Raw genomic sequence first — 13,561 nt, forward strand, 5'->3', positions numbered from 1 at the left:
AATTGAAGGCATTTCTGACATCAAGCGTTGTGAGGAGCACTAAATGTCGAGATTGGCGGCTGTGTGCCTCGGTTCGATGAACCCCACCTACGACCTCCATAATAGCATCCACTGTGGATCTCCCTGGTTTGAACCCGAACTGCCTTGGGGATAAGTCCCCGGCAGCGCAGATCGCTTCAGTGAGTCTATTCCTGAAGAGCTTCTCGAGCACTTTTCGGCCGTGTCAAACATACACAACGGTCAGTATTAAGACGGGAGATCTGGGTCCCCTTTACCTTTGCTGATTAGCGCGAGTCTGGCCACTTTCCAGCAACAAGGAGGGTAGGGGGTAGCGGCTCAAAATGTTAACCCCTCAGACTGCGACAGCTCTCGTTCTCAGAACCTATTTAGTCGAAAAATCTGAAAAAATCGCAATGCAATCTAGGCCTCAAAATACATCCCATTCCGATATTTACTGAAATAAATTTAACCCTCTCGTGTACCATTGCGGTCTTGAATTAAGCATTGGATTGGAGGATTGGGCTGGAGAACATCACAGTAGGACAGTTTCCGTTCAAGAACGTTCTCATTTTTGGGATCATGTTTAAGGGTACGGTCAAGGCTTAAGTAGTAAATAATACATTGTCAACTAGTTCTCCTAATCCTATTTTAGATACTCTACAATTTTGTCACTATTTTAAATATTTTATCTTAATCATCAACGTTTTGTCAGAGACTCGATTTTAAATTCTTTTTTTTCGTATATTTCCAGGATGATGCAGTGAATTGAAGGAATAATCGAAATTTCAACCACCACCCAAAGTCACTTCAATGTCGATTCTCAGCACTTCTTTCCTGGACTTGTGATTTAACCACGTAGCGAATTTGAAGACATAGCGCTAGGCAAAAGCAAGGATAACAAACAAACAAATCTCACAATATCTGAATAGAGCGACTAGCACCCAACAGTTCATATCATCAAACTCTTGAGCAACCGCCACCTCTCATAGCATCCGACAAGAAAAAAATGAATTCAACATTAAAGCATCTTTTGCATTGCGCTCTCTTACTATTTGTGATAATCACTTTTGAAGTATTTTCTGGTGGTATCAAAATCAACGAGGATTCATTCGTCATTGTTGATCCTTGGACTGAATACGGCCAGTTACCAACAATTTTCCTGTACTTACTAAGGCTATTGACATTCTTAACGCTACCACAAGTCTTATTCAATTTTTGCGGCTTAGTATTTTACAATGCCTTTCCGGAAAAGGTTGTTCTCAAGGGCAGTCCACTTTTGGCTCCGTTCATTTGTATTCGCGTAGTAACGCGCGGTGATTATCCTAATCTCGTTAAATCGAATGTCCTGCGTAATATGAACACGTGTCTGGATACTGGGCTAGAAAATTTCTTAATTGAAGTAGTGACCGACAAGCCGGTGAATCTGACTAAACATCGGCGCATCCGAGAAGTTGTAGTCCCGAAAAACTACAAAACTAAGACCGGGGCCTTGTTCAAATCACGTGCTCTACAGTATTGCCTAGAAGATAACGTGAACGTATTGAATGATAGTGATTGGATAGTACATTTGGATGAGGAGACGTTGCTCACGGAGAACTCTGTTCGTGGAGTCATAAACTTCGTGTTAGACGGAAAGCATCCTTTCGGACAAGGATTAATCACGTATGCTAATGAGAATGTTGTTAATTGGCTAACAACGCTGGCGGATAGCTTTCGGGTCAGTGATGACATGGGAAAGTTGCGACTGCAGTTCAAATTGTTTCATAAGCCATTGTTCAGTTGGAAAGGCAGCTATGTCGTGACCCAGGTAAGATTGCGTGTTAGTTCGATGCATAACTGCGGTAGGTTGAGGAGTTAACATCGTCCTTTATCGATTTTGCTTTAAAGCTAGAATATCTTGCACCTAGGTCATTCTGCTTTCGTTTACGTATGTGTAATAAATCATTCCAACAGGAGGGCGAGCACCGAGGCCACTGCCTCGTAGGCACCTCCAAAATGATACCAGAGCAATTAACCCAAAAATGTCAATCTGAAATTGGATATGTTTCTAGTGAAAATGAAAGTTATCGACCTTGTATAGTTCAATGACAATAGTGTGGCACGTTTACTAATATTAGATTGGGGAAAAAGTAATGTCGTATTTTGTCAATAGATGACGACACTTAAACATATCTTGTGTTGTATAATACTTATCGCATCGGGTCATACTATACGGCGATTTGAAGATGACAATCTGGACTACAGGTGTCTCTTTGACAGTTTTATGATCGTACGTTTCAGTCTCTTCCATGTAGCGCGTCAAAGATGGAGTCCACCATGCAAGAAATTCGTCATATTTTAGATTTTTACTACCTGAAAGGTAAAAATGCAACGACGGCGGTCGAAAAAATTTCTGAAGTTTATGGGTCAGATACTGTAACGATTCGCATAGCACAGCGTTAGTTCGATCGATTTCGTTCTGGTTTAGTGGATGTCTAAAATACACCCCGTACTGGTAGGCCAATTGTCGTAGAAACCGATAAAATCGTCGAAATCATCCAAGTAGACCGGCATGTCAGCATTCGCTCGATTGGCCAGGAACTGGGTAAGGACCATAAAACCGTTTGGAACCATTTGCAGAAGATTGGATTCCAAAAAAGGCTGGATGTTTGGGCGCCACACGAGTTGACGGAAAAAAATCTCTTGGACCGAATCAGCGCTTGCGACGCACTGCTGAAACGGACCGAATTCGACTCATTTTTTAAGCGGATGGTGACTGGTGATGAAAAGCGGATCACGTTCGAAGATCTCAAGCGAAAAAGATCGTGGCCGAAGCGCGACGAGCCGGCCCAAACCATCGCCAAGCCCGGATTGACGGCCAGAAAGGTTTTGCTGTGTGTTTGGTGGGATTGGAAGCAAGTCATCCATTATGAGCTGCTCAACTATGGCCAGACCCTCAATTCGGTCCTCTACTGTGAGCAACTCGAACGTTTGAAGCAAGCGGTTGACCAGAAGCGGCGAGGATTGATCAATAGGAATGGTGTTATGTTCCACCAGGACAACGCTCGGCCTCACACATCTTTGATGACCCGCCAGAAGCTACGGGAGGTCGGATCGCACCCATCGTATAGTCCAGACCTGGTACCAAATGATTACCATCTCTTCCGGTCCATGCAAACCGCTCTTAGTGCTACTAAGTTGGCCTCAAAAGAGGCTTGCGAAAACTGACTGGCTTTGCAAATAAATTATAAGAGGGAGATAATGGAGTTGCCTTCTAAATGGCAACAAGTTTGCGAACAAAACGGCTCATATTTGACTTAAATCGGATTATTCTAAGTATGTTAAATAAAGCGGAAAATGATGAAGGCGAGTCTCCCGCGCCTAAAAACGGGAGCAAATGTACCAACTGGTCCTCCAGGTTGGGGGTTGGGTAGGGCTGACAACCCTGCACGGATAACCGATGTTACGAAGCCGCGAAAGGAGCCTCGGACAGGATGAATCTTACAACGACGAACCCGGTAATGACAACAGATTAACGATTTGCGCATTTTCTCATGGAACGTGCGCTCTCTGTACAGACTGAATGCCGCTGAGCAGCTAGCCGATACCTTGTCCCAATATAGGGCTGATATAACAGCGTTACAAAAGATTCGCTACACCATATATATTATAGCGGTCATCCAGTAAACCATGTGCTCGGAGTAGATTTCTTAACAGCCAAAAAATGAAACCTGCTGTTATCGGCTTTGAAAATATAAGCGAAAGGCTATGCACTCTGCGTTTGCGAGGCAAGTTTAGAAATATAAACCTCATAAACGTTCACGCCCCTACAGAGGAGACTGCAGAGTCGGAGAAGGATACCTTCTACGAGGCAGTTGAGCGGACCCTCGAAGCCTGTCCCAAGTATGATATCAAAATCATACTTGGAGATTTCAACAATCACGAACTCCGTCGAGCGGAGAAGCGACTTCACAGACGGAAAAAGGAAGTTGGGAGAACCAACAAGTCTGTGAACTCAAAAAGTACAGGATGCAACCGCACCAGGCGCGGAAGTTTTACCAACAAGTCAGCAGGATAAAGCCTTATACACCACGATGCTCATCCTGCCGAGACAAAGAAGGAAATCTGATTTCCGACAAAATGGGCATATTGGAGCGATGGGTTGAGTACTTTGATGAGCTACTGAACAACCAGAACATCGGCGAGTTGGAGGTCCCGCCAACTGAAGACGACGGACAAATACTGCCACCACCAAGTTTAGGAGAAACAGTCCGTGCAATTCATCGGCTTAAAAATCATAAGTCGCCAGGACCAGATTGAATTACAGCCGAATTGGTTAAATATGGAGGCGACTAGTTACACCAGGTGGTTCATCAACTTGTGCTCAAGGTATGGGACAGTGAATCAATGCCTGACGATTGGCAACGGAGCATTATCTGTCTCATACATAAAAAGGGAGATATCACACAGTGCAACAATTATAGAGGTATCACGTTGCTGAGTACCGTCTATAAGATATTCTCCGCTATCTTGCTAGGCCGGATAGCTCCATACGCCCAGAGCATCATCGGCCCATACCAAAGAGGCTTCACTCCAGGCAAATTAGCAACAGATCAGATTTTCTCTCTGCGGCAAGCGATGGAAAAACTGCTGGAATATGGACAACAGTTGCACCATCTATTCATGGACTTTAAAGCCGCCTATGATAGCATAGCCAGAGTAAAACTATACACGGCCATGAGCGAATTCGGTATCTCGGCGAAATTGATAAGACTGACTAAGCTGACCCTGACCAATGTGGAAGGCCAGATAAAAGCAGCAGGATCACTCTCAAGACCATTCGACATCAACAACGGTCTACGACAAGGGGATGCCCTATCATGCGTCCTCTTTAACCTGGTCCTCGAGAAAGTGATCCGTGATGCTGAGATAAATGCAAGAGGTACGATCCTCTTTAAGTCCACCGAACTACTGGCCTATGCTGACGATATCGACATCATGGGAAGAACCACCCGAGACGTACAAACTGCCTTCATCCAGATTGAGGAGGGGGCACGAGATCTTGGGCTGCACATCAATGAAGGCAAAAAAAAAGTATATGGTGGCAACATCAACACCGAAGACGAACCAACCAACAACATCAAACCGCACTGGTCAAACAGGAAGAATAAGATAGGAGAATCAACCTTGAGACCGTTGACAATTTCTCCTATCTAGGGTTGAAAATAACCACCGATAACAGCTACGAGGATGGAATCCGCGCACGGTTGTTGTCAGCCAACAGAGCCTATTTCAGCTTACAAAAACTGTTGCGCTCGAAACGTCTCACCATAGGGTAAGAGCTCTTACTGTACAAGACTATGATCTTGCCAGTCCTCATGTATTCCTCGGAAACTTGGGTTCTTGGCAAGAAAAATTGCGAACTCTTGGCCGCGTTCGAGAGAAGAATCCTCCGAAGAATTTTTCGCCCCTTACATAAGGATGGACGATTCCGTAGCCTATATAACGACGAAATCTATGGGCGATACCATGACCGTCCCGTTGTGAATAAAATCCGGCTCAATAGGTTACGGTGGGCGGGTCACTTAATCCGTATGGATGAGGATGATCCCACCCGGAAAGTCTATAAGGGCAATATCTATGGTAGAAACAGAAGACGAGGCAGACCCTGCCTAAGATGGAGCGATGGCGTAGGTCAGGACGCCAGACAGCTTTTAGGGATATCGAATTGGTGGACCTCGGCGCAAAACCGGGATGTCTGGAGTTCTTTATTAAGGCAGGCCTAGACCGGATACCGGTTGTTCCGCCGCTGATGATGATGTTAAATAAAGCGTTAAAATTCGATCACAAATACGACATTACTTTTTCTCCAACCCAATATGATATGGATATCGAGTTTCTCCGCGGAAGACCCCAGGTGCACTATATTCGATTTAGATTTTGTTTTTAGAAGGACAACTTAGTATGAAACTTTTCACTGTATTTGTCATTTACTTGCAGAGCGGCGCCGAGAAAGCAGTTTCATTCGACAATGGTTTAGATGGCTCGGTGGCGGAGGATTGTTTTTTCGCAATGCGAGCCTTCAGTCAAGGATACACATTCAATTTCATCGAAGGCGAAATGTATGAGAAATCACCATTTACCCTGCTCGACTTCTTGCAGCAGCGTAAACGTTGGCTCCAAGGCATCCTGTTGGTCGTCCACTCAAAATTGATTCCTGTTAAGCACAAACTATTGCTAGGCATAAGTGTTTATTCTTGGGTAACGATGCCCCTGTCTACTTCAAATATAATTTTTGCCGGTCTGTATCCGATTCCCTGTCCAAATCTTATGGATTTTGTATGCGCCTTTATCGGTGCCGTGAATATTTACATGTATGTATTTGGTGTAATTAAGTCGTTTTCTTTGTATCGATGCGGATTCATTAAGTTTATAGCGTGTGTACTTGGTGCAGTATGTACGATACCAATTAATGTGGTTATCGAAAATTGTGCTGTTATCTGGGGATTAGTTGGTAAAAAACATAAATTTTATGTTGTACAAAAAGACATTGGTACCCTGGAAACTGTTTGAAGCGAACGTTTACTATTTATAAAGATTAATCGTTGTAATGATCTTAATTATGCATCCCAGTTATATCTAGGGTGAACATTTGTTGATTTGCTCGGTAAACTGACTGGAGTTTCAACGTGGCTTCGGAATTTCAAGAAAACGGGGCAAACCTTACCCGAAAATTGGCTTTGGTTCGAAAGTTGAGTGACGAAAAGCAATCCTGGCAATAGTAATCATATCAAACGAACAATTTGTCAGCCTAGACAATACTGCAAATGAACAAATGTGACCCCAAGAACGAATAACAGAACGAGAATTAACTTTCTCTGACTTTCATGAGACTTTACCACACATACATATGTACATCTATTTTTTGTTACTTTTATTTTTATATCGTATTATTTTATATAACTTAATTTAAGCTGAAAGTTACGCATAAGATGTTAATTTATTAAAACCAGAAAAATCACAAAAAGTGAACACCAACAATTTTTTTTTCTTTGGAAAAAATTATAAATGATCAAAAAGTCATAGAGGAGTGAACTTCGAAATAACTTTAATATCGTGAATGAGATTTAGCTTTTTCTAAGTACATAAAACAAAAGCAAAGAAAACAAACTGATTATGTGAATGCACCAAATACTATTTTGTAAGAAGTAGTCCTAAGTTAGTTGATTGTTTTCTTAGATAGGGTTCGATTCAGATTATTCCATCCAGTAGACTAATAACAGAAAAGAGAGACGGACACAAGAACAAATACACAATATTAAGAGAGATTTACTGTCAATCCATTGCTAATTTATGAGATACGAGTATGTAGAATATTCATCTGTTGAGTAAAGATTATTGCACTGAAGCTGAGCTAAAAGCCGAGCAAAAAAAGAGTTAAGTTTCTTCATGGCGTTCATAAATGTATGTGTAACACATCGTTCAATAAGTCCCGGGATTAACTATGAAAACAACATTTTATCGGCAAAATTCTTTATTATTCATCAACATAATCTCCTTCAAGGGTAATACAATCATTCCAACACTTCTCTGACTTTTCAATGCCATGTTTGTAGAACGATTTGTGTTTTGACTCAAAATGAGCCTCAGTAGCAGCGATCACCTCCTGATTTGAGCCAAATCTTTTTCCCTGGAGCATCTTTTTGAGATCCGTAAAGAGCCAGCAGTCGCGGGGGGCCAGATCCGGCGAGTACGGAGGATGAGGAAGCAGTTGAAAGCCTAATTCGTTGAATTTGGTCATCGTTTTGATTGACTTGTGGCACGGTGCGTTGTCTTGATGAAAGATGACTTTCTTCTTCTTCATGTGTGGGCGTTTTTTCGCTATTTCGGCCTTCAAATGATCCAATAACACCATATACAGACCCTGTTCATTAAATTAGGACCACACTACTTTTTTCCGAAATTTGGTTTTCTTTCTTCCAAAGCTTATTACAGAAAATAGAGATAAAATAGAAAATGCTATTTTTAGATTCCCTATCTTATATATAATTCATTTAATCAAAAGGAATCTGACTTAAACATTAATACTTTGTGAAACTACCTCTAGTGTCAATAACTGCCCTTATTCTGTCAGGCATACTTTCATAGCATCGATCTATCATTTGCTTGATTTCATCGTCATTTTCCCAGAAATCGGCAATTTTTAATTTTAAAACATCTAAACTTGAATTAGGAGAGGCGTAAACCTTAGCTTTTAATAGGCTCCAAACGTTCCCGATGGGGTTGAGGTCCGGGGAATTACCAGGCCACGCTAGAATCGGAATGTCACATCTTTTCAACATATTAATTGTAGATTTAGCACAATGACAAGGTGCACCATCTTGCATAAAGGTTGTTGAATGTCGGCAGCATCGCAGGTAATTAAAATGAGGGCACAAAATGTCGTCTGGTATTGGCAGGCATCCATTCCCTCTACAAAATATAGCGGTCCTGGTCCATCGGCTGAGATAAGGGACCATATCATCGCTGCTGGAGGGTGTTTGATAGTTCTTACGACGCAGTCTTCCTGATATCGCTCCGATGGTCTTCTGCGAACATACTGCAGCTTTTCTGTAACAGCTTCCAGCCTGCATTCGTCGCTAAAAGCTACCTAAATGGGGAGAAAAATATGTTTTGTTTTTTAAAAATATGCTTTTGGGGGATTAGGCGATTATATATATTAAAATTATATCTTATTCACTTTTTTCCAGTCATCAACGGAACAGTGCCAATAACGCTTTGCAAACTCTAGCCTGGCTTTCTTCATTCCAGCGGTCAGCTTAGGCTTCTTTGCAGGCCTTCTCGACCGAAGATTGGCTTCGTAATGTCTTCTCCTTAAAGTCATTTGCGAAACATGTATCCCTTCCTCTTGGAGATCCTGATGTAAGCTCCTCAAGGAAGAAAAACGCTTTTCACAAGCTTGATTAACAATTCTGTGGTCCGTTCGAGGCGTTGTTTTCCTTTTACGACCGCAATTTTGTCGTTTGTTTTCGACTTGTCCTTTGTTAGCCAAATTCGCCTGATTGATTCTGCTAACAGTTTGGTGAGAAACTTTCTCCCTTCTAGCGATATCTCGAAAGCTAAACATTTTCATCTCCAATAATGAAGTTATTGGACTTATTTTTTCAGAATTAATGTCTTTACGTTTACCCATTTTCGAATTTATATATATAATCCAAAGCACTTCTAAATGTTTATTCTTATCCGACTAAAACCACTTTCTTTTCTTTTAATTCACTTAACTTACTCTTTTTCACTTTTAACACACTCTTCTGTGGTTGACTGGTAATAAACTTTTAAATATCTGCCAAATAATGGGGAATTTACGTCGTATAAATAAGTTTAAATATATTTGTGAACATTTTGGACGACAAGCGAAAAGGAAGTTGGATGAAAAAAAGAGTCTTCGAAAAAAGGAAAAACGATATTAGAGACACTTGATAATTTTCTACTGCTTACAATCGTCACCCAAATAAGATAAAATTACCGTTATTAGAAAATCCCGTAATATTATAATGTCAGCGACAAAAATTTCGAAGAAATGTGAAAAAGTCGCTGTGGTCCTAATTTAATGAACAGGGGATGTACAATCATTCCAACGCTTCTCTCTTTCAATGCCATGTTTGTAGAACGATTTGTCTTTTGACTTAAAATGAGCCTCAGTAGCAGCGATCACCTCCTCATTTGAGCCAAATCTTTTTCCCTGGAGCAGTCCCCCCCAGCAGTCGCTGGGGGCCAGATCCGGCGAGTACGGAGGATGAGGAAGCAGTTGAAAGCCTAATTCGTTGAATTTGGTCATCGTTTTGATTGACTTGTGGCACGGTGCGTTGTGTTGATAAAAGATGACTTTCTTCTTCTTCATGTGTGGGCGTTTTTTCGCTATTTCGGCCTTCAAACGATCCAATAACACCATATAGTAGTCGCTATTGATGGTTTTTCCATTTTCGAGGTAGTCAATGAAAATTATACCATTCGCATCCCAGAATACGGACGCCATCACTTTGCCGGCCGACTGTTGTGTTTTTGGACGCTTCGGGCGGCTTTTATGTGTCGTACGCCATTCAGCTGACTGCCGACTTGACTCCTGAGTGAAATGGTGAATCCATGTTTCGTCTACTGTCAAATATCGACGCAAAAAATCCTGTTTATTGCCAGTAAACAGTGCCAAACAGGTCTCCGAATCATTGATACGTTGTTGCTTTTGTTCCATTGTGAGCAAACGCGGCAGCCATTTGGAAAAAAAACCTTTTTCATAGCCAATTTTTGGTGCAAAATAGTAAATGCACTAAATAAAAATAAAACTAGGTAGCTTGCTCCTACTACAATATATTTTAATAGTTAGTAAATACGTATTTCGAAAGCTACTTACTCTCTTCCTCAGTACTTAAGCTACTAAATCATTGGGAAGTTTTTCCTGATTTTTAAATAAAATTAAATTAAATTAAAGGTCTGTAGGGACAGATTATAAAAAGTTGCTTAAAAGCTAAAGATCCGTATGTGGGTACAAATTCTAAAAGGTAAAGAGAAAAACGTAAAAAGGTCCACATGCAGGTAGGGATAATATTATAACTTTTGGGTTGATGGCCATCAATTATCAATAGTTTGTGGGTGGTGCGATCCCTGTGTTTGTCAGCGAGTTTTTTGATTAGCCTTGATGCACAATTCCCTCCATCTGTGTTCATCAATTTTGCCGCATCCTTTCGCAATATTTCCAAGCTCTCCCATGCGTCCAAGGTGTGTGGCTTATTCACTTGTCGTACCAGCTCAAGATTTGCCCTCGTCACAGAATACCCCTCCTCTATGACGTGCATCGCAACCGAAGAACGCACCGTGTTGGCTCCTCGTCTTTCTCCCTTCTCTACTTCCTTTAGGTGTTCTTGGAACCTAGTCGTGATGAGGCGTTTTGTCTGGCCAATGTAGACCATCTCGCAATCATTGCAGCTGATCTTCTTAATTCCACTTTTTTCCTCTTCCGTTAATGGATCCTTTTCGCTCCCTAATTGTCTTTTAAGGGTTGCGTCTCTGCTTAATCCGACCACTTTTATATTGTATTTCCCTAGGAGGGATTTTATTCTATAAAAGTCTTTGGATAATGGTATGCTCATCCATTTTGTATCAGCTAGAGTGCTTTCTTGCTCGAACAATGTTGAATGTTGGTTCTTCCATATTTGGTCTTTCTTTCTCTTGATCAGCTTTTCGATTATTTCGACCGTGTAACCATTCTTGATAGCTGTATCAAGTATGAACATTCTTTCTTTATGGAAGCCATCTTTGTTTAGGGGGTATGTGCAGAGATGGTGCACCATTGAATTGTAGGCAGCCGTTTTTTGTGTTGCGGTATGAGCCGAAGTTGCTGGTGTCGTTCTTTGGGTTGCCGTTGGCTTCCTGTATATCTCGAATTCGAGTTTTCCGCTATTGTTAATTTCTCGTAGGTCCAAAAATGGTAACGATCCATGTTCTTCTTTTTCTATTGTGAATTGGATCTTCGGGTGTATCCTATTAATTTCTGTTAACGTGTTGTCTACCCTGTCCTTTTCAACTATGGCAAATATATCATCGACATACCTGAACCAAATCCTCGGCATTATCCCCTTTTCTTCGATGATTGTTTCCACGTATGCCATAAACATTGCCGTCACCAGCGGTGACATTGGGTTGCCCATGGAGACTCCCGCTGTGGTTTTATAAAATTTGTCACGAAATGTGAAATAATTTTCACCCATGCATAGTGATGCCAATTTAGTGTATTGTCTCACTTTGGCCCTCCAATCAATTGTGGTGTTCAATTTATTCAGCCAAACTTCTAGTTGGTGAATAGCTGGTTTGATCGCAGTGTTTGGGAACAAGGATTTAACATCGAATGATACCATCATTTCGTTTGTGTTTATGTGCCCTGCTTCTTGTAGCTTGCTAGTGAGTTCACCCGTGTTCCTTATTGCATATTTGCTCAATGTGTTTCCCAGAGCTAAAAATTCGTGGACTAACCATTTCGCAATTTTGAAGGTTGGTGAGTTCGATCCGGCGATTATCTCACGCATTTCGTGTCCTTCCTTATGTATCTTAGGCTGGCATCTGATGCGTGGTAACGATGGATTAGGCATTCTTAATTTAGTGATATCTTTGAATAATGTACTGGCTTCTTTGAGGGCTCGATCTACGCGTTTGATGGACTCGGGCATCGGATCCTTACGCAGTTCAAAAAAGTTTCCATTTCTGAGTTTCAATGATACTGCGTCGTCGTAGTCGGTTTTCGCCATTATAACGACATTGTTACCTTTGTCCGCTTTCAGGTAATATACTGGCTTATCTCTTAGTTGGCGGACCATTTTAAGATCGTCCTGATGCTCGTTTAGTTTTTTCTTTTCTGTATTTAAACTAATTTTTGATATCCCACTTCGAATCTCTTCTTTAGCCTCGTTGCTAAGCCATTTTATTCCTGCTTCGATGTTTACAATGGTTTCGTCTAATCTAGTTGTGGCTGATACCGCGTACCCTAGTCCATTGTTCAAAACTGTCAATTCCCTGGGGGTAAATTCTATCGATGATTTATTAACCACATAGTTTGCTAGTATAACTATTGTAAATGCACTACCAGTTGACATGTTCGGCATCTTAGCTATCTCGCGCACTTTCATTTTGCGGTCACCCATCACGATTTTCAATACTTGCTTGGTGTTTTCGGGAGTTACTCCCTCATTTGGCCGACCCGAACGTTCCGCATCATTTGTATCAGCACGACCGCGTTTCACGTCAAAAACCACCGACAAATGGTTGTTTTCGACGGAGTAGAGTCCGGATAACGTTTTTCAAGCCATTGCTGAGCTTGAACAGTGTTTTTTCTCCATTAGAAAACAATGTTTTATCAACACACGAAACTCGTTTTGGTCCATTTTTTCACGATTGCAAAGGTAGCGTCAGTTTAACCACTATAGATTTCTTGGTTATGTTTCGAATTACATCAAATTTTGACACATCTTATCTGAAGGAGAAGTGTCGGGATAGCTGAGTGGTTAGAGCGCAAGGCTGTCGTACGGAAGGTCGCGGTTCAAATCTCACTGGTGGCAGTGGAATTTGTATCGTGATTTCACGTCGGATACCAGTCGACTCAGCTGTGAATGAGTACCTGAGTGAAATCAGGGTAATAATCTCGGGCGAGCGCAATGCTAACCACATTGCCTCCTAGTGTACCGTTACGGTCTTGAATGAAGTGCTCTAACACACTTCAAGGCCCTGATCCAACATGGATTGTTGCGCCAACGATTATTATTATTATCTGAAGGTTGGTACTTCTGAACCTTGGTATATAAATGGCATTATTAGCGCCATTTCTACGCTAGTCCCGGGACCTATTGAACGATGTGTTATTTTCTAAAATACGGATACCTGCTGTGATAAAGTTTATAGCAATCTACTTAAGCCTAAATATTGAACGAAGAAAGTCATCCCTTTCATAGCAAAAATATAAATATAATTGTTGTCTCAATTGTTCGTCTCATTTATTTATGTTGCGCCGTTTGTCGGGTCTTTCATTTGGAAGTGTTCC

At 41.5% G+C, this 13,561-nt stretch overlaps 2 protein-coding genes across 4 annotated transcripts in view; one reads left to right on the forward strand and one right to left on the reverse strand.

Annotated features, from left to right (window-relative positions):
• Nucleotides 1-7,305, forward strand: part of LOC119656952 (beta-1,4-mannosyltransferase egh) — a 111,587-nt gene extending 104,282 nt beyond the window's left edge. For all 3 annotated transcript variants that reach the window (XM_038063667.1, XM_038063670.1, XM_038063669.1), the window contains 2 exons: nucleotides 752-1,807; nucleotides 5,980-7,305. In XM_038063667.1, coding sequence (XP_037919595.1) covers nucleotides 1,007-1,807; nucleotides 5,980-6,552 — 1,374 coding nt within the window. In that variant the 5' untranslated portion in view covers nucleotides 752-1,006 and the 3' untranslated portion in view covers nucleotides 6,553-7,305. The remainder of the gene's footprint in view (nucleotides 1-751; nucleotides 1,808-5,979) is intronic.
• A 1,009-nt stretch (nucleotides 7,306-8,314) lies between these two features.
• Nucleotides 8,315-12,629, reverse strand: LOC119656955. The gene is made up of 2 exons (XM_038063673.1): nucleotides 11,322-12,629; nucleotides 8,315-8,629 (listed from the first exon to the last, which is right to left on the reverse strand). Exons 1-2 carry the CDS (start codon nucleotides 12,627-12,629, stop codon nucleotides 8,315-8,317), a joined length of 1,623 nt encoding a protein of 540 aa, XP_037919601.1.
• Between the last annotated feature and the right edge of the window lie 932 nt (nucleotides 12,630-13,561).

The sequence above is a fragment of the Hermetia illucens genome, chromosome 5 (assembly GCF_905115235.1).
Source record: "Hermetia illucens chromosome 5, iHerIll2.2.curated.20191125, whole genome shotgun sequence".
NCBI classification, from domain to species: domain Eukaryota; kingdom Metazoa; phylum Arthropoda; class Insecta; order Diptera; family Stratiomyidae; genus Hermetia; species Hermetia illucens.